A 27,386-nucleotide genomic window follows, 5' to 3' on the forward strand; every position below is an offset into this window, starting at 1 on the left:
AGTTATGTCTCCAAACCTACGTACTTATTTGGGACCCAAAGTCTTGACAATGCCCACTTTTTAAAATATGTTGCATCACAAAACTACGGAACCGATTTTACTGAAAATTGCAGGGATGTACAGGGATGGCTCCCAGTGAAAATAGTCTGCATATTTTGTTTGATATTTAAAAACACTCCAGTCGGACTATAGGAAAAGTTTGGAATTAAAAAAACTGGCATTAAAATAAAAAAAAATAATTCGAATATACAATTTTCGAATGATTTGTAGTATAAATACTAGTAACCAAGCTTAGCCTTCGTCCACCCACTAAAAATGGCATTCTAATATGCCTGATGAACGGATTTAACCACCCGTGAAACGTAGCATAATGGTTGAATGTGTGGGATTTCGGGGGATTCCTAATTTTTCAATGTACCTCTTAGGTCTAAACAGCTCAACTCGAAAGAGAATTAATTGAGAATGGCGATGATTAACTTTATCTCCTTCGTTTTTTTGCTAGACAATTTTAGCCGAGTAGAAACTATCACTATATTTGGATACGTTGATTTTTACATTTCCGATTTAGTTTTTTTTTTTTAATTTTTATACCCTCCACCATAGTATGGAGGGTATATTAAGTTTGTCATTCCGTTTGTAACACATCGAACTAATCATTTGCGACCCTATAAAGTATATCGTCTGCTCTGTCGGAAAAGGTCGTAAGTCCCTTTTAATAAATTTTTCAGGAGGAAGAAAAAACATTACAGCGCTTTCTGTATTAAAGATTTTATTGTGGTGGTAAAGGCAGTATTTTTCGTTTATTTATTCCGCTTCAATATCTGTACTTTGTTTGATAAAATTCCGTCGCGTTTAGGAGATAATTGGATGTCTTTGGACTTACGACCTTTTCCTTGTACAGTTTTGTATTTTTGTAGGGACTTACGACATTTTCCCACAATTTACGGACGTTTTTAAAATAAAATATTTATACTTTACAAAACAATGTGGAAAGGGTATTATAAGCTTGATTTGTCCAATATTCGTGTAACATCGCGAAGTATTCGTCGTAGACCCCCTCCCCTTGCCATTTTTTCATATATTGACGAGATAAAGCGATCTAGCTATGTGCGTCCGTCCACCCATTAACAATTGTAATAAAACTCCAGGCCTCAATTTTATACCGATCGTCACGAAATTTTGTGGAGAGGTCGGGTTCCGACCAGAAGTGACCCCATTAGATGTTGGTTATGATCGAAAGGTGTGAAATGGACCAAACCCAAATTTTTTACACGACTTTGTAGCTCTACTGTAGATCGCAGTAATATTCCGATCGAAGCGAAATTTTAAGAATGATTTGAGTTTAAGACAAAGAATAAGCTTGCAATTTAACATGGTGATGAGATAAGTATTAGCGGGTTTAATGGACCAAAAATTTTGTGTGAAATCTAATATATAAAAGAAAATGTGTGTATGTTTGTATGTTCCGCATAGACTCAAAAACGGCTAAACCGATGTTTTTTGAAAATTTCAGAGAATATACAAGGAAAAACCGAGGTGAAAATAGGCTTTATATTTTTTGAATTTCGGAGGCCCGATTTTTTAAAAAACGCTTTTTTGCAAATGTTATGAAAGTATCGGTCAGAAAATTAATTAGCGAGGCAACGGTTGTTGAATCTCCGACCCTATTACTTCTAGGATGTTTGGTATTGACGCCTTCATATAGCCCCCATAGAACGGTACCTCCCGATTTCCGGTATTTTGAAGGTGTGGCCTCAATATTCCTCCGAAATGGCTGAAATTTGGTATTTATTCTTCGTAACATAAACTGTTTCAAGGGCCAGCAACGTGGACCGGTTCGGCTAATATTTAATATAAAACATGACGCGCTGTACTTACGACCTTGTATTTTTGCCTTACGACCTTTTCCTTCAATTAAATTTCCTGATTAATTCCGTTAATGTACATGGTTTCTTAGCTACATTGTAATCCCAAATAGTGCCCTTTTTGTCTTCTCAAGTATTTCTGTCCCAACTCACTGCATCTTTTGTTTTTGTCTGCAAACCATGTAGAATCTTCAGCATGTAATGTCTTCCTGCGTTTAGGAAGTTTATCATCAGATCTTTCAGAATCACCGTGAAAACCATAGGGAACTGGACCCATGACACCATCGTCTAATTCCATTCTAAATTCATACTGCTCTTTGTTAGCAAGAACCATGATGTCTTCTTAGTTTAATAACATTTCAATCAATTATTATTTTAGAATCATTTAATAATATAAACATTGCACTTACCCGTCCGTTAGAAGGTATTACTTTATTGAATTCAGAATACAAACTAATCTCGTTATGTGAATAAATGTCCCTAGAGAAACCACAAATTACCAGTTGTTAAAGTTAAGTAAGATATACGACAGTAAAAACAGTAAAAATTTTGATTTTTTTACAAATTTTTCAATGTATGAGGTATTTGAACACATACAGCATCCCAATTTGTATCAATGAAAAGACCAGAAGTCCATCTTTCATAATCAGTTCGCTTATAGGGGAAAATAGATTTCAAATGTAAATTTTCGTTGCAACATAGAAATTATCACATTTTTGTTCAAAAGTTTGGTCCACAGGCTCCGCCAAATATCATCCGATTATCATCCAAAGGTGTGGGTTAGTTCTTTACATTGTACCCCAACCATGGATGACGTTACACATTATATATGAACTACATTAGCTGCAGTATTCTTTTAAAGTATACATTTTCCTGTGGACTTACGACCTTTTCGTACTCAAATTTGTACGTTTTGTGGACTTACGACCTTTTCCGACAAGGGCAACACATATAGAAAAACGCGACATGCTACCATTTTCTTTGTATCATACGACGTGTTTTGACTTGTACTCTCATCCTGTAACAAAAACGCGATTTCCAAAAAAAGTGGACTTACGACCTTTTCCGACGGAGCAGACGATATATATTCTTGATCAGGATAAAATACTAAGACGATCTAGCCATGCCCGTCTGTCCGTCTGTTGTAATCACTCTAGCGTCCGCAATAATCGAGATAGAGTGCTGAAATTTTGCACCCGAGGGTATTTTTTCCATAGGCAGGTCAAGTTCGAAGATGGACAATATAGGTCCACTCCTTGGTATAGCCCCCATAAAACGGTACCTCCCGATTTTCGGTATTTTGAGAATTTTAGCCACAATTTGTAACCGAACTATCTGCAATTTTACATTTGAGGTTCTGAGTGATCATGAAATATCTCCACCAAACATGTTTTGGTATGGTCCCCTTATAACCGTACCTCCCGATTTTCGGTATTTTGAGCATTTTAGTTACAGTTTTTAACCGTAATAGCTGTAATTTAACATTTGAAGTTCTCAGTGGTCATAAAACATCTCCAACGAAACATCGTCAACATAGGTCCATGTTTTGGTATAGCCCCCATATAACGGTATATCCCGATTTCCGTATTTTGAGAATTTTAGCTGCAATTTTTAACCGAACTAGCTGTAATGATCGGTATTTTGAGAATTTTAGCTACAATTTTGTCTATTCAAAAATAATCGTCAATATAGGTCCATGTTTTGGTATATCCTCCCATATAACTGTACCTCCCGATTTTCGGGAATTTTCAGTGGTCACGAAATTTCTTCACTAAAATTCGTCAACATGGGTCCATTTTTGAGGGTCTACATTGTTTTGATGAAACTAACTTCAAATTGACTCTTGAAGTTCTCTGCAGCTATAAAACTTTTCCGCCAAAAAATTTAAAGATAGGTTGACTCTTTCATATAGCCTCGTAAGTGGTACCTTTCACCTAGCTGAACACATTTTTTATATTAGATTAGATAACACTGTGCAACAAAATGGAGGTGAAAGTCTGGGGCACGGAAAATTCCTCTTGGGGAAGAAAGGGCTTGGTGAGTATATTATGAACCCCGAAGGACAGATCCGCCGTAAGTCGAACTTCCGCGATATGGCGTGATGAAATTTTTGTTAGAGACCCTGTGGGCCATCAGGAATTAGCGTTATATCTTTGTTTGTTGTCTTTGTAGAGCACTTAAGCCCCAACATTTGTGTTCATAGTGTAATTTAAGCAATAGTGCGAGCCAGTCGAAAAGTTGTTCCACCTAAAATTGTGAAAGGACCCTAATTTTCCATTTTAATTATTATTCCATTATTTTATGGTGGAGGGTATAAAAAGTTCGGCCCGGCCGAACTTAACGACTTTTTACTTGTTTTTTTTTTTTTTAATTTTTCCATTACCGTACATTTTGAATAAATTTGTATAGAAAAGCAACTTCCCAGCAAAAATTCGGATCCGTCAGTCATTATGTAACCCATTACAAAGTAATGTAAACAAAAATAACTACTTATATTACTCCTTAATAAGTAATGAGTACGGTGGCACAGAGCGTGTGTGTCCGACTACAAATCAGAGGGTTGTGTGTTCAACGCTCATTGCCGGTCGTGTTCTTTTTGTTAAAAAACGTACAGTTGATGGTGCACATGTAAGCCTTTAGACAACCCTTAATGTTCGTGTGTGTGGCGTAGTGTGTAGTGTGCTCGGCTACAAAGCAGAATTTGGTGTGTTCAAAACCAGCAAACAGCAAAATAAAATAAAAATATGAAGTGCGTTGAAATTGAAAACAAATTCCACCTCAACTGTTCTAAACTGTTCAACTTCCAGTGGGCGTGGAGTAACTAGCTATTCTAGTGGTTATAGAATAACTAGTTATTCAGTGCGACATGCCCATGTTAAAGTAAAGGGTTAGTAGGGGGTTTTGAAAGGTGTTACAACTACCAAAAAGTATTACAAAACCCCATTATTTAGTAAGGACCGCTGGTTAATAGGAAATTTTCTCATCTTGTGAAAACTGATTTTGTTTATGTCTATATTTAAGTCTTATTAGTCCAGATTTATTTCTGTGGCAGAAAGTCTGGAGAGTCTCAAAAAAAGTCGACGTTAATCGACAACACTTTTACACTTTTTAATGATTTTCCAAATTTAATTGGCGATTTTCGTAAAAAAATGTTTGCATATTTAGCATATTTTGCATATTTTTTGAACATATTTTGCATATTGTTTGTATGTTTTTGTTATGACCCCAAATATCGAAAAATTGTCCCTTAAAACGTCTAGATCCAAAATTTGAGTCCAATCGAAAGAAATAAAAAACAGGCTAAAATCCTATGTCTACTTATTAATGACTTTAACTCCTTAGTAAAAGTCTGAGTTGTCAACCGCAACTTGTAGTGATCCACTTGTTCTGAGAAAATGATGTCCTGAGATCACTAGGATGAACTTTATCTATGATTGCAACTCTCAGATCATTCGACACCCATCGTGGCACAGTTTTATAACAATGATTCGGATTAGACGTGCAAAGTTTCAGAGTTAGAATTTTGGTGTTTAACTTAATAATAAAACTCCTCCCTGCTTTATCTTTTTGTCAGTTATATAAATCTAGTAAATTTTTCCCTCCTTAAGATACATATTTTTCAATTTAGCCCTTTTAATCCTAACACAATATTTCCAATCGACCCCTTTTGAACTCTCATACACATTCTTTATAAAATATTTTTCTTTATAAAATTTTCGATCTTTACAAACAAAATAACTCAAAGTTTTCAAAGAAAAAAATTTCATTGCAAAAAGATATTTTCTAACACATATTTTCTTTTAATATTTTCTAGGCACATTTTTCAATCACTTCTCCTCCTATTTGACTACCGAAATTTTTCTTCTTCCCTTGCCTAACGTATCAAATAAAAATCTTTACTTAAATGCTATCATAAAAGCAACATACATATTAGTACTTTAGACGAAAGTCGAAAACTTTTGATCCTTTCTCATCACCCACAACAACGAAGCAACCGAAAGACTACCGACATGCATGCAACCGATTCGAAACATTTTCACAATTTAATCCTCTGTTTAAACATTTTCAGGCTTATGTGGTTTAACACTTGTCTTCTTAAAATGTTTTTCGACTTTATTATCTGGCAAAAATTTGAATGAATGGAACAGCTTATGCATAGAGATGGAAGAAGAGTGTGTGTCTTCGTGTGTGTGTGTGTCCGTGTGAGTTCCTTTAATCCTGTAAAGAAACCTAGTAAAATCTCTAAATATGTATATAATGATGATGGCATCCATGTAAGTTAATAGTAAAGAGTAAAAAAAGGCAATACCATAGACAGGCATTTCCCCAAATGAAGATGAAGGGTTAGACATACAAACATAGCTGTCTATTTTCCAGCCTGGAGCTATAAGAATAACAACAACGTCAAAACATGAAAGAAGAAGTTGTTCGGGCTCAAAGTTTGTGTCTTAACAAAAAAGTTAAATATGTTGAAAGTTTTTTGTTTGTTGTTTTTTTACTCGGTTTTCTCTTGAAGTTTTTTCTCAGAACGTTTGGAAGTTTGAAAGTTTCTCATATATGACCCCTTTTGATCCCCTTTAATGCGTTTAAGTGCGTGTTAACCGCATGTGAAACTTGTTTTGTGGTCTTGTTTAATAGTTGTGATGTGATTTTCCAATTGATCCTTTCCTTAGCTATTTAACTAAAATGAAGTCTTTTAAGTGGTCTTGCAGTAGAGGGTGTAAAAAAAATTGGTAAGACTTTACTTTACTTGGCGTCTGTACGCAGGAAAGGGGGCCAAATTGTCATAATGCCTGGACACAAATGGTCATATATGGTGGCGGTGGCTAAAATCCTTTAGAAAAATCCTAGCCCTATTTTATGAATATTTAGGTTGTGTATAATGGCGTGTCAAACCGACTTCGATACCACATAATCTCATTATTGAGATGATGACCATGCTTTTCAAGGCATTTCAAGGTTTCGGATGCAAACCACACGTAGAATGGAGCCCTTATGAGAACTGTGCTGGGAAGCTGCTTCCCAAATGGCTTAGATCAGGGCACTGAAGATAGATGACTAGGTCAGCAAGTTCATTGAGTAGTTATTAAAATATTTTTTATAAAAAATAAATACAACAAAAAATAAGAAGAATTAAAGAAAATTAAAAAAATGTCAAAAAATTAAAAAAAAAGAAATAATAATAAAAATAAATAGATCAGGGCACTGTAGATAGATGACTAGGTCAGAAGATTCATTGCGTGGTTATTAAAATGGAACCTTTATGAGAACTGTGCTGGAAGGCAGCTTCCCAATTGCCTTAGATTACGGCGCTGAAGATAGATGACTGGGTCAGCAAGTTCATTGAGTGCTTATTGAACAATACAAAAATAATATAAAAAATAAAAAGAATTAAAAAATTAAAAAAATAAAAAATAAAAAAAAAATAATTAAAAAAATTAAGTTTCAGTGTTTTATTTATAAATGCACTTAAAAAAACTCAATAAGTATATTCTTCCTCGTGATGGAACCTTCCAAATAAAACGCTTGCCGTTTAATTTTGCCACTATTTTTAATTTTAATGCAAGCGTTCTATTTTAAGAGATTCCATCATTAGGAAGAATGTACTTATTGAGGCTAAGCGTAAAACTATTAAGAACTTTAAATTGCCTGAAATTGGGTGGTACCGTTATATGGGGGCTATACCATAACCTGGACCTATGACCATAATTTGTGATGGGGAAGTTTCTGTACAATTGGAAACTCCAAATGTTTTGAAGATTTTGTCTTAATTTTTAGTCTGAATTGACTGTAACAATTCAGACTAAAAATTAAGACAAAATCTTCAAAACACCTGAAATCGGGTGGTACCGCTATATGGGTGCTATAGGAAAAAATGGACCCATATTGGTTTTGGTTTCATATTCATGTATTGTCATCCAAATCTGAAAAATGTGCAAAGTTTCAGTTCGATTGGTCAACTGCAACTGTGAGTTACTCTATTTGAACTAAACAGATAGGAACCAAAGCAAGTTAAATAAAACACTGTTAAAATAAAAAATAAAGATCAGAGCACTCAAGATGGATGACCAGGTCAGCAAGTTCATTGAAAGGCTATTAAAATATTTTTATAAGAAAATACAAAAATTAAAAAATATTTTTTAAATTAAAAAAAAATAGTAATAATAACATTTTTTCCAATAACATAAAAAGGGAATCATAATAATAATATTAAAAATCGTAATATTAAAATAAAGGTTATAAAATTTAAAAACAAACCTTAAATTAAAAAATTTAAAAAACTAAAAACAATAAAAAATTATTATTTTTTCAATTAAAATTTCAAAAAATCGTAAAATTAAAAAACAAACAAACAATTAAAAAAAAAAATAAAAAAATTGAAAACCGATAAGAAAGAAAAATAGAAAAATTAAAATAAATAATATTTTTTCCAATTAACGTAAACATAAATGTTATAAATTTTGTAAAATTTAAATGAAAAACTTCAAATGAAAAAATCATAAAATTAATGTAAACAATAAAATTTAAAAAATTTAAAGAATAAAAAATTAAATTTATAAATAATGACCTTTGTCGATCCAATAAAACAATAATAAACAATAATTATTTTCTCCAATTAAAATTACAAAAAAAAAAAAAAAAAATAAATTAAGAAAACTGTCATAAAATTAAAAAATAAATAAAAAATAAAAAAAATATATATTTTCTTTTCTAATTAACATAAAAAGGAATCATAATAATAACATAAATGTTATAAAACAAGTAAAAGAGTATCAGTCGGCTTTGCCGACAGAGATATACCCTCAGCCTATGTGAATTGAAATTTTCATCTACGGACAGATCGACACAATTGTTGAACTTTTGTGGGGGAGGTACCATAAAGAGAAGATCAATATCGGCCAATTTAGAAGTTAAACTAAATTTGGACAAAATATTATGAAATCCAACGTTTGGACCAATTCGGTTGCCCCGTTCATGGGATATCCTGCACAACATTTTACTGACATTTTTTAAATATTGGAGGGAAGTACAGGAAGTTGTTGCCAACTTGGACTTGCCCCTGAAAAAACTTTTACTGTCGTAATTGAGGTAGCGAATTCAAGTTGCATCAACAGAAATCAAAGTTATTCGAGAGCAGGTCTTCAAGTGAACTTATCCGAAATTTTGTGTGGGAGATAGTCCATATTCGAACTTGATCTATATCTGTTAGATATATAAAGATGTGTGAAGTATGGACCAAATCGGTCCCTTCAAGAGTTATCGCGCCCACGTTTTTCCGAACACTTTGGAACTTTTGTGGGGGAAGTACCTGAAGGAGTGGACCGATATAACCCATCTTCGAACTTAAACTAAGTTTGGACAATATATTACGAAAGCCAAAATTTGAACCGAATCGGTTCATCCCTTCGAGAGTTATCGTGCGCTCCAGCCAGCCAGACAGACAGACGGACGGACATTGCTCAATCGACTCCAAATTGTCTGAAACACATTTCGTCCAAACATACTTGGGGTCTAAAACCATTATTTCGATGAGGCACATTTTGCCCGTATGAAAGTGTTTATACCCACGTTAGCATAAATGCTGAGGATATAATTAAAAAAAAAAACTAAAATGAAATAAAATAAATTAAAAAAAAAAATAAAAACAATAAAATAATATATTTTTTTATTAATATTGAAAAAAATCATCATAAAATTAAAGAAAGGGCCATAAACTTAGAAAAAATAAATAAATAAAAATAATTAAAAAAAAATAAATAAAAATAATAAAAAATAATTTAATAAAAATATATATTTTCAAATTAATGTAAAAAAGTCATCATAATAATAAAAATAAATGTTATAAAATTATAAAAAAAAAATTTAAAATTAAGAAAATTCATAAAACTTAAGAAAACTATACGACTTTAAAATTTAAAACAGTAAAAAAATTAATTCATAAATAATAAGACAACAATAAATTAATTAAAAATTTATTTTTTTCAATTAAAATTAAAAAACAGAATTAAGAAAATTGTCATGCCAATTATTAAATAAAATTAAACTTAATAATATTTTTTCGAATTAACATAAAAAAGGCAACATCATATTAAAAATAAATTTTATATAATTAAATAAACTTAACATAACGAAACTGCGCGGAACCCATCGATTTTCATTCATTTTCCTCAGATAAAATATCAATCATTGAAATGGAAAGGTAAAATTTGAATTATCTTTACCATATTTCTTTTGTTTCGCACTTATAAGGCTATAAAATGTGACTTTTTTGTATTTTTGTTGTAGTCTTGAAAATATTGAACCTAATTCAGTATACAATTTCTATCGATTTCTTCATAAGAATCCTTTTTGAGGTCTAAGCATCGATTTTCATCATATTTCAAGACCCTAATACAATTTTTTTGCCCAATATTTGATGAAAATGGACACACACGGTCTTTATATTTAATTATAAGTAGTTTTTGTAAAAGTTTTCCACATCTGACAAAGGATTTGTGCAAATTCGTATGGTGGTTCTATCCTGCTGAACCATTTAAAAAAATGTCAATATTTTGAAATTTTTTCATAAAGCGAGTAAAAAGTACCGTTATAACGCATACGTAATACAGGTTAGGTATTAAAAATATCAGCTACTACATATATACTCTGTATGTCCACAAACATATAATTTTCAATTCCTCTCCTATCGTTAGATATAACGGTATTTGTAGGCAAAATTGGTTGGTTCTATTCAGATGAATCGGAGTGTATATTAACTTTACACTTGGAGCAGTACATTTGTGTATTCGGACTTACATGCCTGCAGTTTATATACTTTTTACCCTTGTGATCCTAAATATTCCATAAAAAAGGATGTCACCTGTTGGACATTTGGTGTTTCATCGTCAAAAGACCACATTGGATGATGTTCTTATGTCAGGAATTGCATCATTATCACCAGCTACTTTGTATAATTGGAAAAACCATCACAGCCACAAAGGATATGCCATAGTTGTGGGGCTTTGCAAGCCCTCTCTGTGTTGCGAAATGGCTAGAAGGAAGGTATGGAAAAGTAACTCCCACCATTGGGATACAGAGATAAATATATAAATATTTAAAATTCCTATATATTTTTTGGTCCCACGTCGTTGAAAGTTGAACATTTTTGGAAATATCTTACATTTTTTATATGGGAAAAAAATTTAAACATTTATCTTGAGTGTATAAAACATAAAAATATATACAAAAAATTGTCTGTGAATATAGTAAAGTGTCCGCCTTTAGGCGGTGTCTAATTTTAGCCCGCTAAAAGCTATGTTTCGTCAAAAAAAAAAAAAACTGATTCAAACAACACTACACACGAAAGAATATGTATTTACCTATCCGAAAATAATTTCTTCGTAAGGGGTAAGGCAGGGAAGACTATAGTTTCAGATTTCGGCACAGATATGATGAAGATCTGTGGGAACTGACGAAGATCTGTGGGAACTGATGAAGATCTGTGGCGAGATCTGAAACTATAGTCTTCCCTGCATTACCCCTTGGTAAACATCGCCAATTTTTTCCCACTAATAAATTAAAGTTGTTTTAATAAAATATTAAAACAACGACTATGGGATTAAGCCTGACTATTTTAAAAAACAAAATAGTTCTTCTAAATAAAGATTTTAACACTCAATAATTCGTAGTCTGGATCCAAACATGTGTTATGTTAGAAATTGTTGCAAACAAATAATATGTTTGCATCTAAATTGTTTACTCCCTTCAAGAGAATCTTTATAGGCGATCTCTGAAGGGAGTGTTTACAGAGCCGATGGGAGTCTTTCCAGACGAGCTGAAGGGAATCTTTATGGACGAAAGGTGACGACGACCTAAACGGAGTGGTTGTAACCTACCATAAGGAAGCCTGAAGCGGGAAATCTATTATTGACGAGCTGAAGGAGTCTGTAGAAATATACAAATAGCAATTTGTCTAGAAATACTTAGCCTTAAAGCGATTGAATTTACAATACTATGTACATACGTTGCAGTAAAATTCACTTTAAATCTTAAACTCTTTCCCAAAAAAAAACTTCGTTACTTAAGAGTTTTACTTTTCATTTTCACCTTGCTCCCGAAAGGGTACTTGAGTAACCTACTTTAAAGGACATTTGAGAAGTAAAACAAAAACAAACAGCAATAAGAAATACAATACACACCCTTAATTAAAATAAGTGCTAATAGAAATGTTGAACAACAAAGCAACAACTACTGGAAAAAGTATGGCGTCATATTTGCCTTAACTGCTGAACACAAGAATTCTTTATAGGAGGGAAACGCTCAAAAGCGTTTCAATTGAAGTGACATTTTTCGCTATTTTTCTCAGCGGTGATGACAAGACATCATCACCATCATCATTAGCATACTTATTACAATTATGATGACGATGTTGATGATGATTGTTATATGCCACGATTATTTAGAAGAATGCGTCCAATTTTCAAAACCCCCAATGAATGAATGAATGAATGGAAATTTCTATGGTGTGGATTTGTTTGTTTTTTTTTAAGACCTTTGTTTGTTAGTTCTGAATACTCAGTGGTGGTAAGAGTAGAAGAAATATCCGTTTTTTGTTTTGCTAGGGCTTAGTGTCTTCCGTTTTCTATGTCTCCCTTTTTCTATGACATTCATACAGAAGAAGATGCCTGATAGACATTTGTCAATCAAAATTATGAAGTCTTGTTACACAATCCTTTCCTTAATTGTGGTTGGTTTCTGTGTGGGCATATCAATGGGTTGCATTTCATTTCTATTTTGCTGTGAGTTGCCCTTTTGTGTGAGAAGAAAAAACAAACAAAAAAACTGGAAAAAGACACTGGGGGAGGATTCATTTTCCCTAAGCTGGTATTAGATAAAAAGTAGGATTTGTCAATGGAAAATATGTAAAGCAAAAAAATTAAACATTTTTGTTTCTCTTCCTCCTCTCTCTCCAATTTTAAGCTCCACTAAAAGCTCTAAGCTGCAATGCCGAATAGGGATAATACGCATTCATTATGCAAGGTGATAACTCTGAAAGCAAAGATGAATAATTTTCTAAAGAAAATGACAGTTATTGTTTTCCTTTTTTTGATGAAGGCGTTGGCATTACATAATGACGGTTAATGATGACAAATGTTTGGTAGGTGGTGGACAATGGAAAAATAGACAAACAAAATGTCATAAGGACGTCCGGACTAGTGGCTTTCACTATTTGTTTGAATAGAAAATAAGAATGTGTTTTCTTTTGTGATAAAGTAGTGAAAAAAATTCTGTAGTAGGAAAACAAAAACTATTTTGATTAATTTAAGTGACATTCGCCTAAAAGCATGCTATAATTTCCATAAAGGCCTAAAATTATGCAAGACATTTCATTTATCAAATGGAAATTTGTTTTCTTTTTTCAGTAATGTGAACAATTTAAAGGACACGCGCCAGAATATTTTTGCATGCGGTAGAGAGAAGCCGTTATAGACAGACTAATGGGAATCTTTATAGACTCCTTAAAGGACGTCTTTAGAAAACCCCATAGGGTGTCTTTATTGACGTCCTTAACGGAGTTAGGGAGACGTCCTAAGGGAGTCATTATCGAGGCCCTAAAAGGAGTCTTTATAAACGTACTAAAAGGATTCTTTATATAGGCCCTAAAGGGAGGCTCCATAGACGCACTAAAGAAAAAATTTGTAGAGGTCATAAAAGGGGTGTTAATTGCGTCGAAACGGAGTTTTTATAGACGCCCTAAAGGCAGTCTTTTAGATGACGTAAAGGGAGTCTTTTCGACGACTTACAGCAAGACTTTTGGACGCCCTAAATGGAGCCTTTATAGACGTCCTATAAAGACTCCCTTTAGCTCGTCCATAAAGACTCCCTTCAGCTCGTCTATAAAGACTCCCTTCAGCTCGTCTATAAAGACACCCTTCAGCTCGTCTATAAAGACTCCCTTCAGCTCGTCTATAAAGACTCCCTTCAGCTCGTCTATAAAGACTCCCTTCAGCTCGTCTATAAAGACTCCCTTCAGCTCGTCTATAAAGACTCCCTTCAGCTCGTCTATAAAGACTCCCTTCAGCTCGTCTATAAAGACTCCCTTCAGCTCGTCTATAAAGACACCCTTCAGATCGTCTATAAAGACTACCTTTAGCTTGTCTATAAAGACAACCTTTAGCTCGTCTATAAAGACTCCCTTCAGCACGTCTATAAAGACAACCTTTAGCTCGTCTATAAAGACTCCCTTCAGCTCGTCTATAAAGACTCCCTTCAGCTAGTCTATAAATACTCCCTTCAGCTCGTCTATAAAGACTCCCTTTAACTCGTCTATAAAGACTCCCTTCAGCTCGTCTAAAAGACTCCCTTCAGCTCGTCTATAAAGACTCCCTTCAGCTCGTCTATAAAGATTCCATTCACCTCGTCTATAAAGACTCCCCTTAGCTCGTCTATAAAGACTCTCTTTAGCTCGTCTATAAAGACTCCCTTCAGCTCGTCTATAAAGACTCCCTTCAGCTCGTCTATTAAGACTCCCTTCAGCTCGTCTATAAAGACTCCCTTCAGCACGTCTATAAAGACTCCCTTCAGCTCGTCTATAAAGACTCCCTTTAGCTAGTCTATAAATACTCCATTTAGCTCGTCTATAAAGACTCTCTTTAGCTCGTCTATAAAGACTCCCTTTAGCTCGTCTATAAAGACTCTCTTTAGCTCGTCTATAAAGACTCCCTTCAGCTCGTCTATAAAGACTCCCTTCAGCTCGTCTATAGAGACTTCCTTCAGCTCGTCTAAAAAGACTCACTTCAGCTCGTCTATAAAGACTCCCTTCAGCTCGTCTATAAAGACTCCCTTCAGCTCGTCTATAAAGACTCCCTTCAGCTCGTCTATAAAGACTCCCTTCAGCTCGTCTATAAAGACTCCCTTCAGCTCGTCTATAGAGACTTCCTTCAGCTCGTCTAAAAAGACTCACTTCAGCTCGTCTAAAAAGACTCACTTCAGCTCGTCTATAAAGACTCCCTTCAGCTCGTCTATAAAGACTCCCTTCAGCTCGTCTATAAAGACTCCCTTCAGCTCGTCTATAAAGACTCCCTTCAGCTGGTCTATAAAGACTCCCTTCAGCTCGTCTATAAAGACTCCCTTCAGCTCGTCTATTAAGACTCCCTTCAGCTTGTCTATAAAGACTCCCTTCAGCTCGTCTATTAAGACTCCCTTCAGCTCGTCTATAAAGACTCCCTTTAGCTCGTCTATAAAGACTCCCTTCAGCTCGTCTATAAAGACTCCCTTCAGCTCGTCTATAAAGACTGCCTTCAGATCGTCAATAAAGACTGCCTTCAGATCGTCAATAAAGACTCCCTTCAGCTCGTCTATAAAGACTCCCTTCAGCTCGTCTATAAAGACTCCCTTCAGCTCGTCTATAAAGACTCCCTTCAGCTCGTCTATAAAGACTCCCTTCAGCTCGTCTATAAAGACTCCCTTCAGCTCGTCTATAAAGACTCCCATCAGCTCGTCTATAAAGACTCATTTCAGCTCGTCTATAAAGACTCCCTTCAGCTCGTCTATAAAGACTCCCTTCAGCTCGTCTATAAAGACTCACTTCAGCTCGTCTATAAAGACTCACTTCAGCTCGTCTATAAAGACTCACTTCAGCTCGTCTATAAAGACTCACTTCAGCTCGTCTATAAAGACTCACTTCAGCTCGTCTATAAAGACTCACTTCAGCTCGTCTATAAAGACTCACTTCAGCTCGTCTAAAAAGACTCACTTCAGCTCGTCTATAAAGACTCCCTTCAGCTCGTCTATAAAGACTCCCTTCAGCTCGTCTATAAAGACTCCCTTCAGCTCGTCTATAAAGACTCCCTTCAGCTCGTCTATAAAGACTGCCTTCAGATCGTCAATAAAGACTCCCTTCAGCTCGTCTATAAAGACTCCCTTCAACTCGTCTATAAAGACTCCCTTCAGCTCGTCTATAAAGACTCCCATCAGCTCGTCTATAAAGACTTCCATCAGCTCGTCTATAAAGACTTCCATCAGCTCGTCTATAAAGACTCACTTCAGCTCGTCTATAAAGACTCACTTCAGCTCGTCTATAAAGACTCCCTTCAGCTCGTCTATAAAGACTCCCTTCAGCTCGTCTATAAAGACTCCCTTCAGCTCGTCTATAAAGACTCCCTTCAGCTCGTCTATAAAGACTCCCTTCAGCTCGTCTATAAAGACTCCCTTCAGCTCGTCTATAAAGACTTCCATCAGCTCGTCTATAAAGACCCACTTCAGCTCGTCTATAAAGACTCACTTCAGCTCGTCTATAAAGACTCACTTCAGCTCGTCTATAAAGACTCTCTTCAGCTCGTCTATAAAGACTCACTTCAGATCATGATGATTCTTCTAGATCATGATGATTCCTCTTGACCTGTTTGGGTGTGCGAGGCCTATTCACCTTATGGTGATTGGGATGGCATGAATGGTTGATTGGTGACCCCTAGTATTTCGGGGTAGATTGTGGTCGGAAATCTGCTACCATTGACCATGACATTCAACTCTGTTCTCACCTCTGGAGAAAGGTGACACGATCAGACAAATAGGAGTATAGCCTTTCACAAATGACATCAGGGAAGGTATACGTTACGATCTCGCTGCCGTCTAGAGGGGTGGAAAACAGCAGACGTAGAGGTCAACACAGTTCCGGAGATATCACCCTACCTTGGGGAACTCCCTGGTTCACTTTACGGGGCTTGGACTTCTTGTACCTGATTATCCAACGTTTCAAGCTTGGCCGGAGGGTTGTCTGATAGATGTCCTCAAACAGCGTGGAGTGTTTGACAGTATCAAAGGCTTATGGTAAGTCGAGACGGGTACCATCACTGTTCTATCACACGGCTTGCTCTGGTTGTGTCCTCGACAAATATGTGTGGAGATGGCGTACAGCGCTGTTATCGTGCTGTGCTGCTTATGGAACCTATTTCTGACGCTGAGAGGACTACGACCTCAAGGGCCTTTGCTACAGGCGACTAAAGTAAAATTGGCCTGTATGATTCTCTTTTGCTGGCATCCTTGTCTGTCTTTAGTAGCGGGACCACCGGGACCATTTTCAGACTTTGGGAACGATGTGGGTGGATGGTTAGCGGCTGGTTGAGTCGTCGACTAACATGTGTGGAGATAGCATGCAGCGCTGTTGGCGTGCTGTGCTGCTTACGGAACCCATGCTGATGATCGGCAACTAGATAGCTATTTCTGACGCTGGTTAGGGCTAGAACACCAAGGGTATTTGCTACGGGTGACAAACGCGAAATCGGTCTGTACGATTCACCTCCTTGCCCATTTTCATTTTCCTTCGGGATGGCTAGCGACAGGTTGAGAACTTTAGTGAGATACTTGTCTCCCGGCACATCCAGGTGTTTCAGCAGTATCATTTAGATTCCATCAGAGCCCAACGCGTTGGATGATTTAACGTTCCTGATGACATTCGCAATATCATACTTCACCCTGTCACTCCTGGGGTGCTCATCAAACTGTCCATTGAAATAACCTGTGCAACTCTTCGGATCAGTCAGGATAACGTCGCCAAACGTGGCTGAGGTCCAACCAACTTACTTTCCAGGGTTATCCATGATTCACTTATTCCGGCTACAATTTTGTAACTCTTTTGATGATTCTATCACTTGTTCCGCGTATGCTCACCGTCCAACCTGCTAACTCCTGAGTCTGGGGTTGGTTGGTTAATACGACCAAGCTCATCACGCTTATTTGCTAATCCCGCGCCTTTACTGGGAACATTAGTCTCATTTCGGGAATTCGACCAGAAATCTATATGAGCGTTTGCAGCTGTAATGATTAGACTGCGGAATCCTATGCAAATGCATATATGGTTAGGATGGTCGTAGAGAAAATCTGATTAGACAGAAACTCGTTTTATTACAAAATAAAACGAATTAGGCCCAGAAATTTTTGCATATTTTGCATATTCTGCATATCGTGCATATTTTGACATATTTGTACATATCTGCATAAAAAGAGCATATGCAAAACCATATGCAAAAATATATTCAGGGATTTGTGGTCTAAATATCCTACCAAAATGGCTGAAATTTGGTATTAAGTCTTCGTTAGGGGTATGCAACTTTACAACTGAAATCTGTCTTCATATAGGCCCAATAGAACTGTACCTACCGATATTCGGTACTTTGATAGTTGTAGCCTCAATATCCCACCGAAATGACTGAAAATTGGTATTTAGTCTTCTTTGGGGTATAAAACACTCCACCTGAAATTTGTCGGCATAGGTCCACGTCTTCATATAGCCCCCATATAAGGTTTTGGGTTTTCCCGGTTTTTATCATTCCCGGGAAACGGGAATCATAAAATCGCCATTCCCGGCAATCCGGGATTTCCCGGGAATTTTTAAAACATGAGAGTGGATCAATATTTACTTATAAGAAATACAATATTTTCAAAGAGTTGTGGTCTCAAAAATGGATTACACGTTTCGCTCTATCGATTAAAAACGAAAAATGTGGAAAAATGCTCCAGGCAACATGGACCATTTCCATTATTCAAAGCTAAGGAAATTTAAATTTTATGGACCTCGAAAATCGTATGTTTTATTCTTATCCTTAAGATTGCTTGAAGCAAGTAAGAATATATCGGTCAGCAGTGCCGGCAGAGATATACCCTCAGCCTCGGACCTAAAGAAAAGAAGCAAACAACATATTTCTGATGTTTCCAGCGGCTTTTTGAGTTTTTGAGCCAATTTCTTATGAAGAATGGATTTGCCCCGAAAAAATGTTTACCGTTTTAACTAGGGCCGCACACAAAACATGTTGCCAAACATTTAAAAGAGAGACTGTGGGAGATTTATCCCTTCGACGGTTATCTTATGTACTGCCCAATGTAGTTGGTACCGGATGGCTTTTTGAGATTTTGGGCCTTTACCTCAGGAAGAGTGGGCTTGCCCTCCCAAAACAAGCTGCGCCGTCGTAACAGGGCCTTCAAGAAGAACTTTTTGGTACGAATTGAAAAAATCGAGATGAGCTGTTAAGCTGCACTTTTTCTAAATTTTGTGTTGGGGTTACCCGAAGGTCTGGACTGATATAGTCCATATTCCAACCTGATACATGACTAGATGAAATAATACGATGTCAAAGTTTGGACCAATCAGAATAATAATTCGTCGTTATAGTCCATGTTTTTGGTGCGGATTTTATAACGTTTTTCCCTGAAAACACTTTTGTAGATTAAAGTTATTTCCAAATCTTTTTCTTTTAATTGATTCTGTAAAATCTAATCGAATTCTAATTCTACGGTATAAAAGTAGCGGGCATAGTTAATTCATTCATTCATTCAATATTAGTTATGATAAATGTAAAAAAAGATATATCCTGATTTCCCGGGAAATATGATTTTGTTTCCCGGGAAAATCCCGTAACCAAAAAACCGAGAATTTCCGGGAATTCCCGGTGCGGGATTTCCCTAACCAAAACCCTACCCCCATAGAATTGTACCTCCCGATTTTCGGTATTTTGAAAATTGTAGCCTTAATATCCCACCGAAATGACTGAAAATTGGTATTTAGTCTTCGTTGGGGGTATAAAACATTCCGCCTGAAATTTGTCTGTATAGGTCCACGTCTTCATATAGCCCCCATAGAATTGTACCTCCCGATTTTCGGTATTTTTAAGGTTGTGGCCTCAATATCCTACCGCAATGACTGAAATTTGGCATTTTGTCTTCGTTGTGGGTATAAAACTTTCCACCTGAAATTTGTCGGTATAGGTCCACGTCTTCATATACCCCCCATAGAACGGTACCTCCCGATTTTCGGCATTTTGAAGGTTGTGGCCTTAATATTACACCGAAATGGCTGAAATTTAGTACTTAGTCTTCATTTGCAGTATTAAACTTTCTCCCAGAATTTTTTTCGGTATAGGTCCACGTCTTCATATAGCCCCCATAGAACGGTACCTCAGGATTTCTGGTATTTTTAAGGATGTACCCTCAATATCCACCCGAAATGGCTGAAATTCGGTATTAAGTCTTCGTTGGGGGTATAAAACTTTCCAACTGAAATTTATCGGTATTGGTCCACGTCTTCATATAGCCCCCATAGAACGGTACCTCCCGATTTCTGGTATTTTGAAGGATGTGCCCTCAATATCCCTCCAAAATGGCTGAAATTCGGTATTTAGTCTTCGTTAAGGGTATAAAACTTTCCACCTAAAATTTGTCGGCTTAGGTTCAGGCCTTCATATAGCCCCCATAGAACGATACCACCCGATATTCGGCATTTTGAAGGTTGTGGCTGTGGTTATACATTTCTCTATTTTATTGACTTGTTTGAAGGGAATTTTAAACAGAAAAATTATACACATAGACATTTTTGTACCTATTATTGAAATATTTGTTGCATAAGAAAATATGTAGAATGCATAAATTTTGCTTATGCAAAAATTTATGCATTTTGCATAATTTTGCATATGTCATATGTTTCGATTGCAATATAATCAGAAGCCAAAAATATGCCCAGTCCCAAAATTTGACATGAATCGGACCAAAAATAGGGGTTGCATAAAATTCCGCTGTCTAGTAATGATGTCCCTGATCATCCTTTGTGCTACCCGAACATCAGAAGGGTGGGACAGATCTCTGAAGTGGAGGTTAGTGAATTTTCTGAAACTAGGCCAATTAGCTTTTCCATGATTGATGAAGGCGTTACGTTCAGAGGTGATGAAATCGAGCGGTCTGCTGATGGGGCAATTGTGGGGTGATCGTCCGATCCACGAAAAACGACGGGTTGCCAGATGACGTCATTTAGCAGACCAGTAGTGCTATTCTCTAACTTAGTTTGGGAGTTACCGACAAAAATCGGTTAAAACAAAAATAATATCGGTAATTAATAATATTTTTCGGTACGTTAGCGACAAAAAAAATTGTCGTAAAGTTCTACCGATAACAGGAGTGCTGTCAACATTTGTTTGAACTTTTAGTTCATGATTTTGCGTTTTAATTTTACCGATTTTTGTAGGTATCTCAAAATAGATTTAGAGAATCGAATTTCAGGAGACACGACGGTTATGTTTGGCGAACTGTGGCACTCTCCACTAATTCTGGTATGGTCGTCCCCATTGACCCTACAAAACGTAGAGCCATTAATTTGCTCAGCCTCTGGTCGTTTGCGAGGACATAATGCCACAACTTATGATGGAAATTAAAGTCCCCCAAAACCAGACAGTTATGACCTTCCCACAGCGGCCTAATTTTGGGCCTATAACCTGGAGTGCATGTAATGTATACTGCTACCTCCATACATTCCATGTGCTTGTCATTAGAGCCAGGATCAAGCGAGATAGGTCTGTATTGACTGGTGCAGTAGAAAAGCTCATTCCTTCACATCCACTCCTGGTGTGATCCTTCCTCAGTACGTTATAACTATCACAACGCTGTAATCTGCATTTGTTTTTGAGTTTGGTTTCCTGCACCGCCGCGTCCGTGATTTTCTTCCGACACACGAAATCCCCTTTTTCCTCGATCCTACCTCGGAGCCGATTGCAATTAAGACTTCCTTTAGGACTCCCTATAAAAACCTCAATTCAATTTATCTATAATGTTTATCCTCTTGTTGCATCCCATAGTATGCCATCTTAAAAAAACACTTCAAATTAACAGTTTCCTCACCGGGATAGAAAATAAACTAATGGCAAATTAATTGGCTAAACATACAAAAAGATTTTATTACCTCCTCTTGAGGAAAAAAGGAAAATAAAACACTCTCATGATTTCCAATTCAGCAGTATCACAAAACTATTGAGAATAAATAATAATGTTGAATTTCTTTTCGGGGGAAACACACCCACCGAACAAAAAACAAACACACAACAGCAAGAAATTCCCCGAACAACAATCAAATTAAATGGAAAACAAAATCAAACTAAAACTTTATCTCAGTTCATTCTTTCTTTGCTTTTGGGTACTCCCTGATCACTGTTTGATTTGGAAATGGAGGGAAAAGTTAAGAGCCAGGCAAGTTTTTTGGCCAGAACGAATTGGTTAAAGAACAACAAATCTTGAGAGAATGGGAAAAGAGGAAAACATGAAACTCGAACTGAGTTTTGTATGTTGTTGTCTTGTCTGACTGGTGAACTTTTCTTCTCCTGATGCCATGTTTTATAGTTTCCTTGGTTGGTTTGTTGGCAAAATAAAAGCTCGCCTAAAGCGTTTGGCATTTTTACATTGGTTTTGACTTTAGTTGTTCCTAGAAAGAGAGAGAGAGCAAAACGGAAACACAACTAGTTTCCTATTTTCTCCCAGGCCAACAAGCCTGGTGGTTGTTGTTTCAACTGTTGGCTTTGACTTTTTCTTGTCATGATGAAAAGAAGGGAAACAAAGGCAAAAATAACAAGAAAAACTTCACAAAAATGTTCTACTGCAAAGCAAAGACGAATAGCAACAAAAAACACACACAGCATCAACAACACGACAAGTTTTCAGCAATTTTTACTTAATTATGAAACTTGTTAAATATTAATGAGTACAACTTCAAGGTAAGTCGTCTTGGAAATAAGTCAAACCAAAAAAAAAAAAAAAAAAAAAAAAACGAACAACCAACAGCAGAGCAACTGCAAAATTTAGACAAGTCATAATATTTTTTTCTTGTTTCAATTTCTTTATGTTTTGATTTTCACCAGCCGGCGAATGAACTGTAATTCATTAACATTCTTTAGCTGTTTTTTTGTTTGTCTCTGTCTCTTCTTGGCTGGCCATCGTCACTTGGGACAGTTGTTAAGAAGAATAATTAAGAAGAAATGTTAAAGTGGCAGTGATTATAAAATGAAAGAAAACTAGTAGCAATTTGTTAGAGTACTTTATGAAAGCCGGTGCATACTTTTAGGAGGTGGTACAGGAGACGAAGGTAAATGGAAAAATCCTTAGCATGAACTTTGAAATAAAATAGTTAAGAAGATGATTCAAATAGAATACGCAGTCGAAAACTTCATTGGGGAGCAAGAGACAATTAGAGGGATTCAGTGGGTTTACTATTAGGAGCAGTTGGGCATACTATTAGGAGCCAATAACTATTTAATAAAAAAGCATTGTTTTACAACATCCCATACGGGACAAGGGACTCTTCTCTCATATCAATGAGTGCATCCTGATTCATATTTAGCTCAATGATATGGGATCTACAGTTTATCGCCGAATCTGAAAGGCGTGTCTTAAGACACCACTTATGGAGAAGTTTTTCAGGGCTAAAATACTCAGAAAATGTCGCCAACATTACTGACGGGTATTTTGCCACCGTTGGAAATTTTAGATGTTCACTGGCCGGGGAATCGGACCCACGACCTTCAACGTGCAAGGCGGGTGTGCATACAATTGCACCACGGTGGCAACCAATAACTATTTAATATTAATTATAAAAAAGAGGTGTTCATAAATGACAAAATCAGAACCGCAAAAGTCTTTATAGACAAGCTTAAGGGAGTCTTTATAGACGAGCTGAAGGGTCTATAGAAGCTCCCATTCATTCAGAAAGGGTCTATCGAAGCACCCTTTCGTTAAGAATGGGGCTATCGAAGCACCCTTTCTTTAAGAATGGGTCTATCGAAGCACCCTTTCTTTGAGAATGGGTCTATCGAAGCACCCTTTCTTTGAGAAAGGGTCTATAGAAGCACCGTTTCTTTGAGAATGGGTCTATCGAAGCACCGTTTCTTTGAGAATGGGTCTATCGAAGCACCCTTTCTTTGAGAAAGGGTCTATCGTAGCACCCTTTCTTTGAGAAAGGGTCTATCGAAGAGCCCTTTCTTTGAGAAAGGGTCTATCGAAGCACCCTTTCTTTAAGAAAGGGTCTATCGAAGCACCGTTTCTTTGAGAATGGGTCTATCGAAGCACCGTTTCTTTGAGAATGGGTCTATCGAATCACCCTTTCTTTGAGAATGGGTCTATCGAAGCACACTTTCTTTGCGAAAGGGTCTATCGAAGCACCCTTTTTTAAGAAAGGGTCTATCGAAGCACCCTTTCTTTGAGAAAGGGTCTATAGAAGCACCCTTTCTTTGATAAAGGGTCTATCGAAGCACCCTTTCTTTGAGAAAGAGCCTATCGAAGCACCCTTTCTTTGAGAAAGAGCCTATCGAAGCACCCTTTCTTTGAGATAGGGGCTATCGAAGCACCCTTTCTTTGAGAAAGGGTCTATCGAAGCACCCCTTCTTTGAGAAAGGGTCTATCGAAGCACCCTTTCTTTAAGAAAGGGTCTATCGAAGCACCCTTTCTTTGAGAAAGGGTCTATCGAAGCACCCTTTCTTTAAGAAAGGGTCTATCGAAGCACCCTTTCTTTGAGAAAGGGTCTATCGAAGCACCCTTTCTTTGAGAAAAGGTCTACCGAAGCACCATTTCTTTGAGAAAGGGTCTATCGAAGCACCCTTTCTTTGAGAAAGGGTCTATCGAAGCACCCTTTCTTTGAGAAAGGGTCTATCGAAGCGCCCTTTCTTTGAGAAAGGGTCTATCGAAGCACCCTTTCTTTGAGAAAGGGTCTATCGAAGCACCCTTTCTTTGAGATAGGGTCTATCGAAGCACCCTTTCTTTGAGAAAGGGTCTATCGAAGCACCCTTTCTTTGAGAAAGGGTCTATCGAAGCGCCCTTTCTTTGAGAAAGGGTCTATCGAAGCACCCTTTCTTTGAGAAAGGGTCTACCGAAGCACCCTTTCCTTGAGAAAGAGTCTTAAAAGCACCCTTTTTTGAGAAAGAGTCTTAGAAGCACACTTTCTTTGAGAAAGAGTCTTAAGAGCACCATTTCTTTGAGAAAGTGTCTTAGAAGCGCCCTTTCTTTCAGAGGGGACTATAGAAGCACCCTTTCTCTGAGAAAGGGTTAATAGCAGCACCCTTTCTTTCAGAAAGCTTTTATAGAAGCAGCCTTTCTTTCAGAAAGGGTCTACAGAAGCACCCTTTCTTTGAGAAAGGGTCAATAGAACCAACCTTTTTTTGATAAAGGGTCAATAGAAGCACCCTTTCTTTTAAACAGGGTCTGTAGAAGCTCCCTTTCTTTCAAAAAGGGTCTATAGAAGCAGCCTTTGTTTGAGAAAGAGTCTTAGAAGCACCTTTCTTTCAGAAGGGGACTATAGAAGCACCCTTTCTTTGAGAAAGGGTCTATAGAAGCACGCATTTCTTTCAGAAATGGACTATAAAAGCACTTACCCTTTTGTATAGGCGCACTGAAGGCCTAAAACGACCTAAAATGGAGTCTTTATAGACGTCCCAAAGCAGATGCCCTAAAGGGCGTACAATCGTATCCCGATTACCCGTTTCAGTACTGAATGTCACTTTACATTACCAGCGACTTTGATTTTTAGTAGCATAATCTGTGGAATTTGTAAATGTCTATTACCACTAAATCCCCCTGCATACTTTTAGGCTTTACACAAACATATGATTTTATAAGGGGATATCATTGCATTTCGACATTCGTTTCACATTTCAGCAAACAAAAAACTCTTCCACTCACTTACATTGGCAAACAATTTATGTGCAGTAAATTTGTTCTGAAACTTTGTTGCAATTGAGACGTTGCCTTTTTATTTGCCACATTTTTCTGTCTCTAAAGCGGAAATCGATAATGAAATGGATTTTCTTCTCTTTCCATTTCCCGTCCATTTTTCTATTGATATTCATATTTTTTTGGCAATTGGGCATAAATTAGGCAGAAGAATATTTCCAATTGTGAATTGATGGTGCATGTAAATAGCGGCACACACACCCATACCGGGAGAGAAGAACTGAACTGAAGAAGCAAAAAAGTTCCGATGTTATCCTAATGTAGTAATTGTTATTATTTCCGCTCTATTAATTTCAAATAGGAATGAAAGATAAATTTTGGTTGCATGGTTTCAAAGTCAGAAAAAATATTGGAATATTTTATAGAGAAGCAGGCAAAGAGTATTATGGAGAGTGTCAATAGCAATAGCATATAATTGATTGCTAGTGACAAAATTTATATAAAACTACATAAATTATTCTGTGCAGATCATCCGCATAAGTGGTCCATAACTCCTTTCAACAGAGACTTCATCGTGAAATTCCATTTAAATAGACAATATCCAAACGTCTTACTGTTTCCCATGACACAAGCGCCCCAAATAAACAACTAGCTCTCAAATAACTAGAGCAAAGAGCAAATTCGAGATACACGATTCCACAAAATTTTCCGAGTACGACATTCCAATATGTCACAAATGGTACTGCTGAAACAGCTGAAAGTTCTCAACCTGTCGCTAACCACCCACATTGTTCCCGAAGCCTTAAAATAGGCAATGATGAAAGGTGAATAGTACAGACCGATTTCGCTTTTGTCGCCCGTAACAAAGACCCTTGAGGTTCTAGTCCTCCCCAGCGTGAGAAATAGCTATCCAGTTACCGATCATCAGCATAGGTTCCGTAAGCAGCACAGCACGACATCAGCGATGCATGCTATCTTCTCACATATTAGTCGAGGACACAACCAGCCATCGTTCCCGAAAATGGGCACGGTGGTCCCGCTACTGAAGCCAGTCAAGGATGCCAGCAAAGGTGAATCGTACAGACGGATTTCGCTTTAGTCGGCTGTTGCAAAGTCCCTTGAGATCTTAGTCCTTCCAGCCTCAGAAATAGGTTCCATAAGCAGCACAACACGATAACAGCGCTGCACGCCATCTCCACACATATTTGTCGAGGACACAACCAGAGCAAGCCGTGTAATGGAACAGTCATGGTGCCGCTCGACTTATCAAAAGCCTTTGATACTGTCAAACACTCCACGCTGTCTGAGGACATCTATCAGACAACCCTCCGGCCAAGCTTGAAACGTTGGATAATCAGTAACAAGAAGTCCAAGCCCCTTAGAGTGAACCAGGGATTTCCTCAATGTAGGGTGATATCTCAACTCTATTCTCACCTCTGGAAAAAGGAGACACGATGAGTCAAATAGGAGTTCAGCCTTTCACTAATGACATCTGGAGGGGGTGGAAAACAGGAGATGTAGAGCTGTTTTCCACCCCCTCCAGATGTCATTTGTGAAAGGCTGAACTCCTATTTGACTCATCGTGTCACCTTTTTCCAGAGGTGAGAATAGAGTTGAATATCATGGTCGTTGGGAGCAGAATTCCGACCACAATCTCTACTCCAAAATTCTAGATGTCACATTCGACAGCATTTCATGTCGTCCGCGCATGCCACAGCTATCTGCGACAAGCTTAGGTGTAGAAACAAGATCCTCAAGTCCCTTTCCGGCAGTACTTGGGGTACAGATAAAGAAACCTTGTTGACCACATATATCGCGATATGTCGGTCTGTGGTAAGCTGTTTCGCCAGTATGGTCCGCGACTATAAGTGTAGCGCGATGGAAAAATATTCAAACCCGCCAGAATAGCGCCCTGAGAACTGAGACAGGGGCTTCCTCCTCACATCTTCAGTGGACCATCTACATGATGAGACGATTCCTCCAGTACAGCAATACAATGGCATGCTTTCATTGCAGTACTTGCTCGGATGTTACCGTAAAAGCCATGCTAGAGCCTCCACCCAGACATGTCAG

At 37.1% G+C, this 27,386-nt stretch overlaps 1 protein-coding gene across 6 annotated transcripts in view; it reads left to right on the forward strand.

Annotated features, from left to right (window-relative positions):
• The window catches only part of LOC141404703 (maternal protein pumilio-like), a 551,168-nt gene that overhangs the window by 242,179 nt on the left and 281,603 nt on the right, over positions 1-27,386 (forward strand). The window contains exon 9 of one of the 6 annotated variants that reach the window (XM_073988352.1): positions 5,935-5,964. The exons of the other annotated variants lie outside the window; for them this stretch is intronic. Coding sequence (XP_073844453.1) covers positions 5,935-5,949 — 15 coding nt within the window. The 3' untranslated portion in view covers positions 5,950-5,964. Of the gene's footprint in view, positions 1-5,934; positions 5,965-27,386 lie in introns of those variants that run through there. 6 annotated transcript variants of the gene reach the window in all.

The sequence above is a fragment of the Musca autumnalis genome, unplaced genomic scaffold (genome assembly GCF_047663935.1).
Source record: "Musca autumnalis isolate F117 unplaced genomic scaffold, ASM4766393v1 scaffold_1, whole genome shotgun sequence".
NCBI lineage: Eukaryota > Metazoa > Arthropoda > Insecta > Diptera > Muscidae > Musca > Musca autumnalis.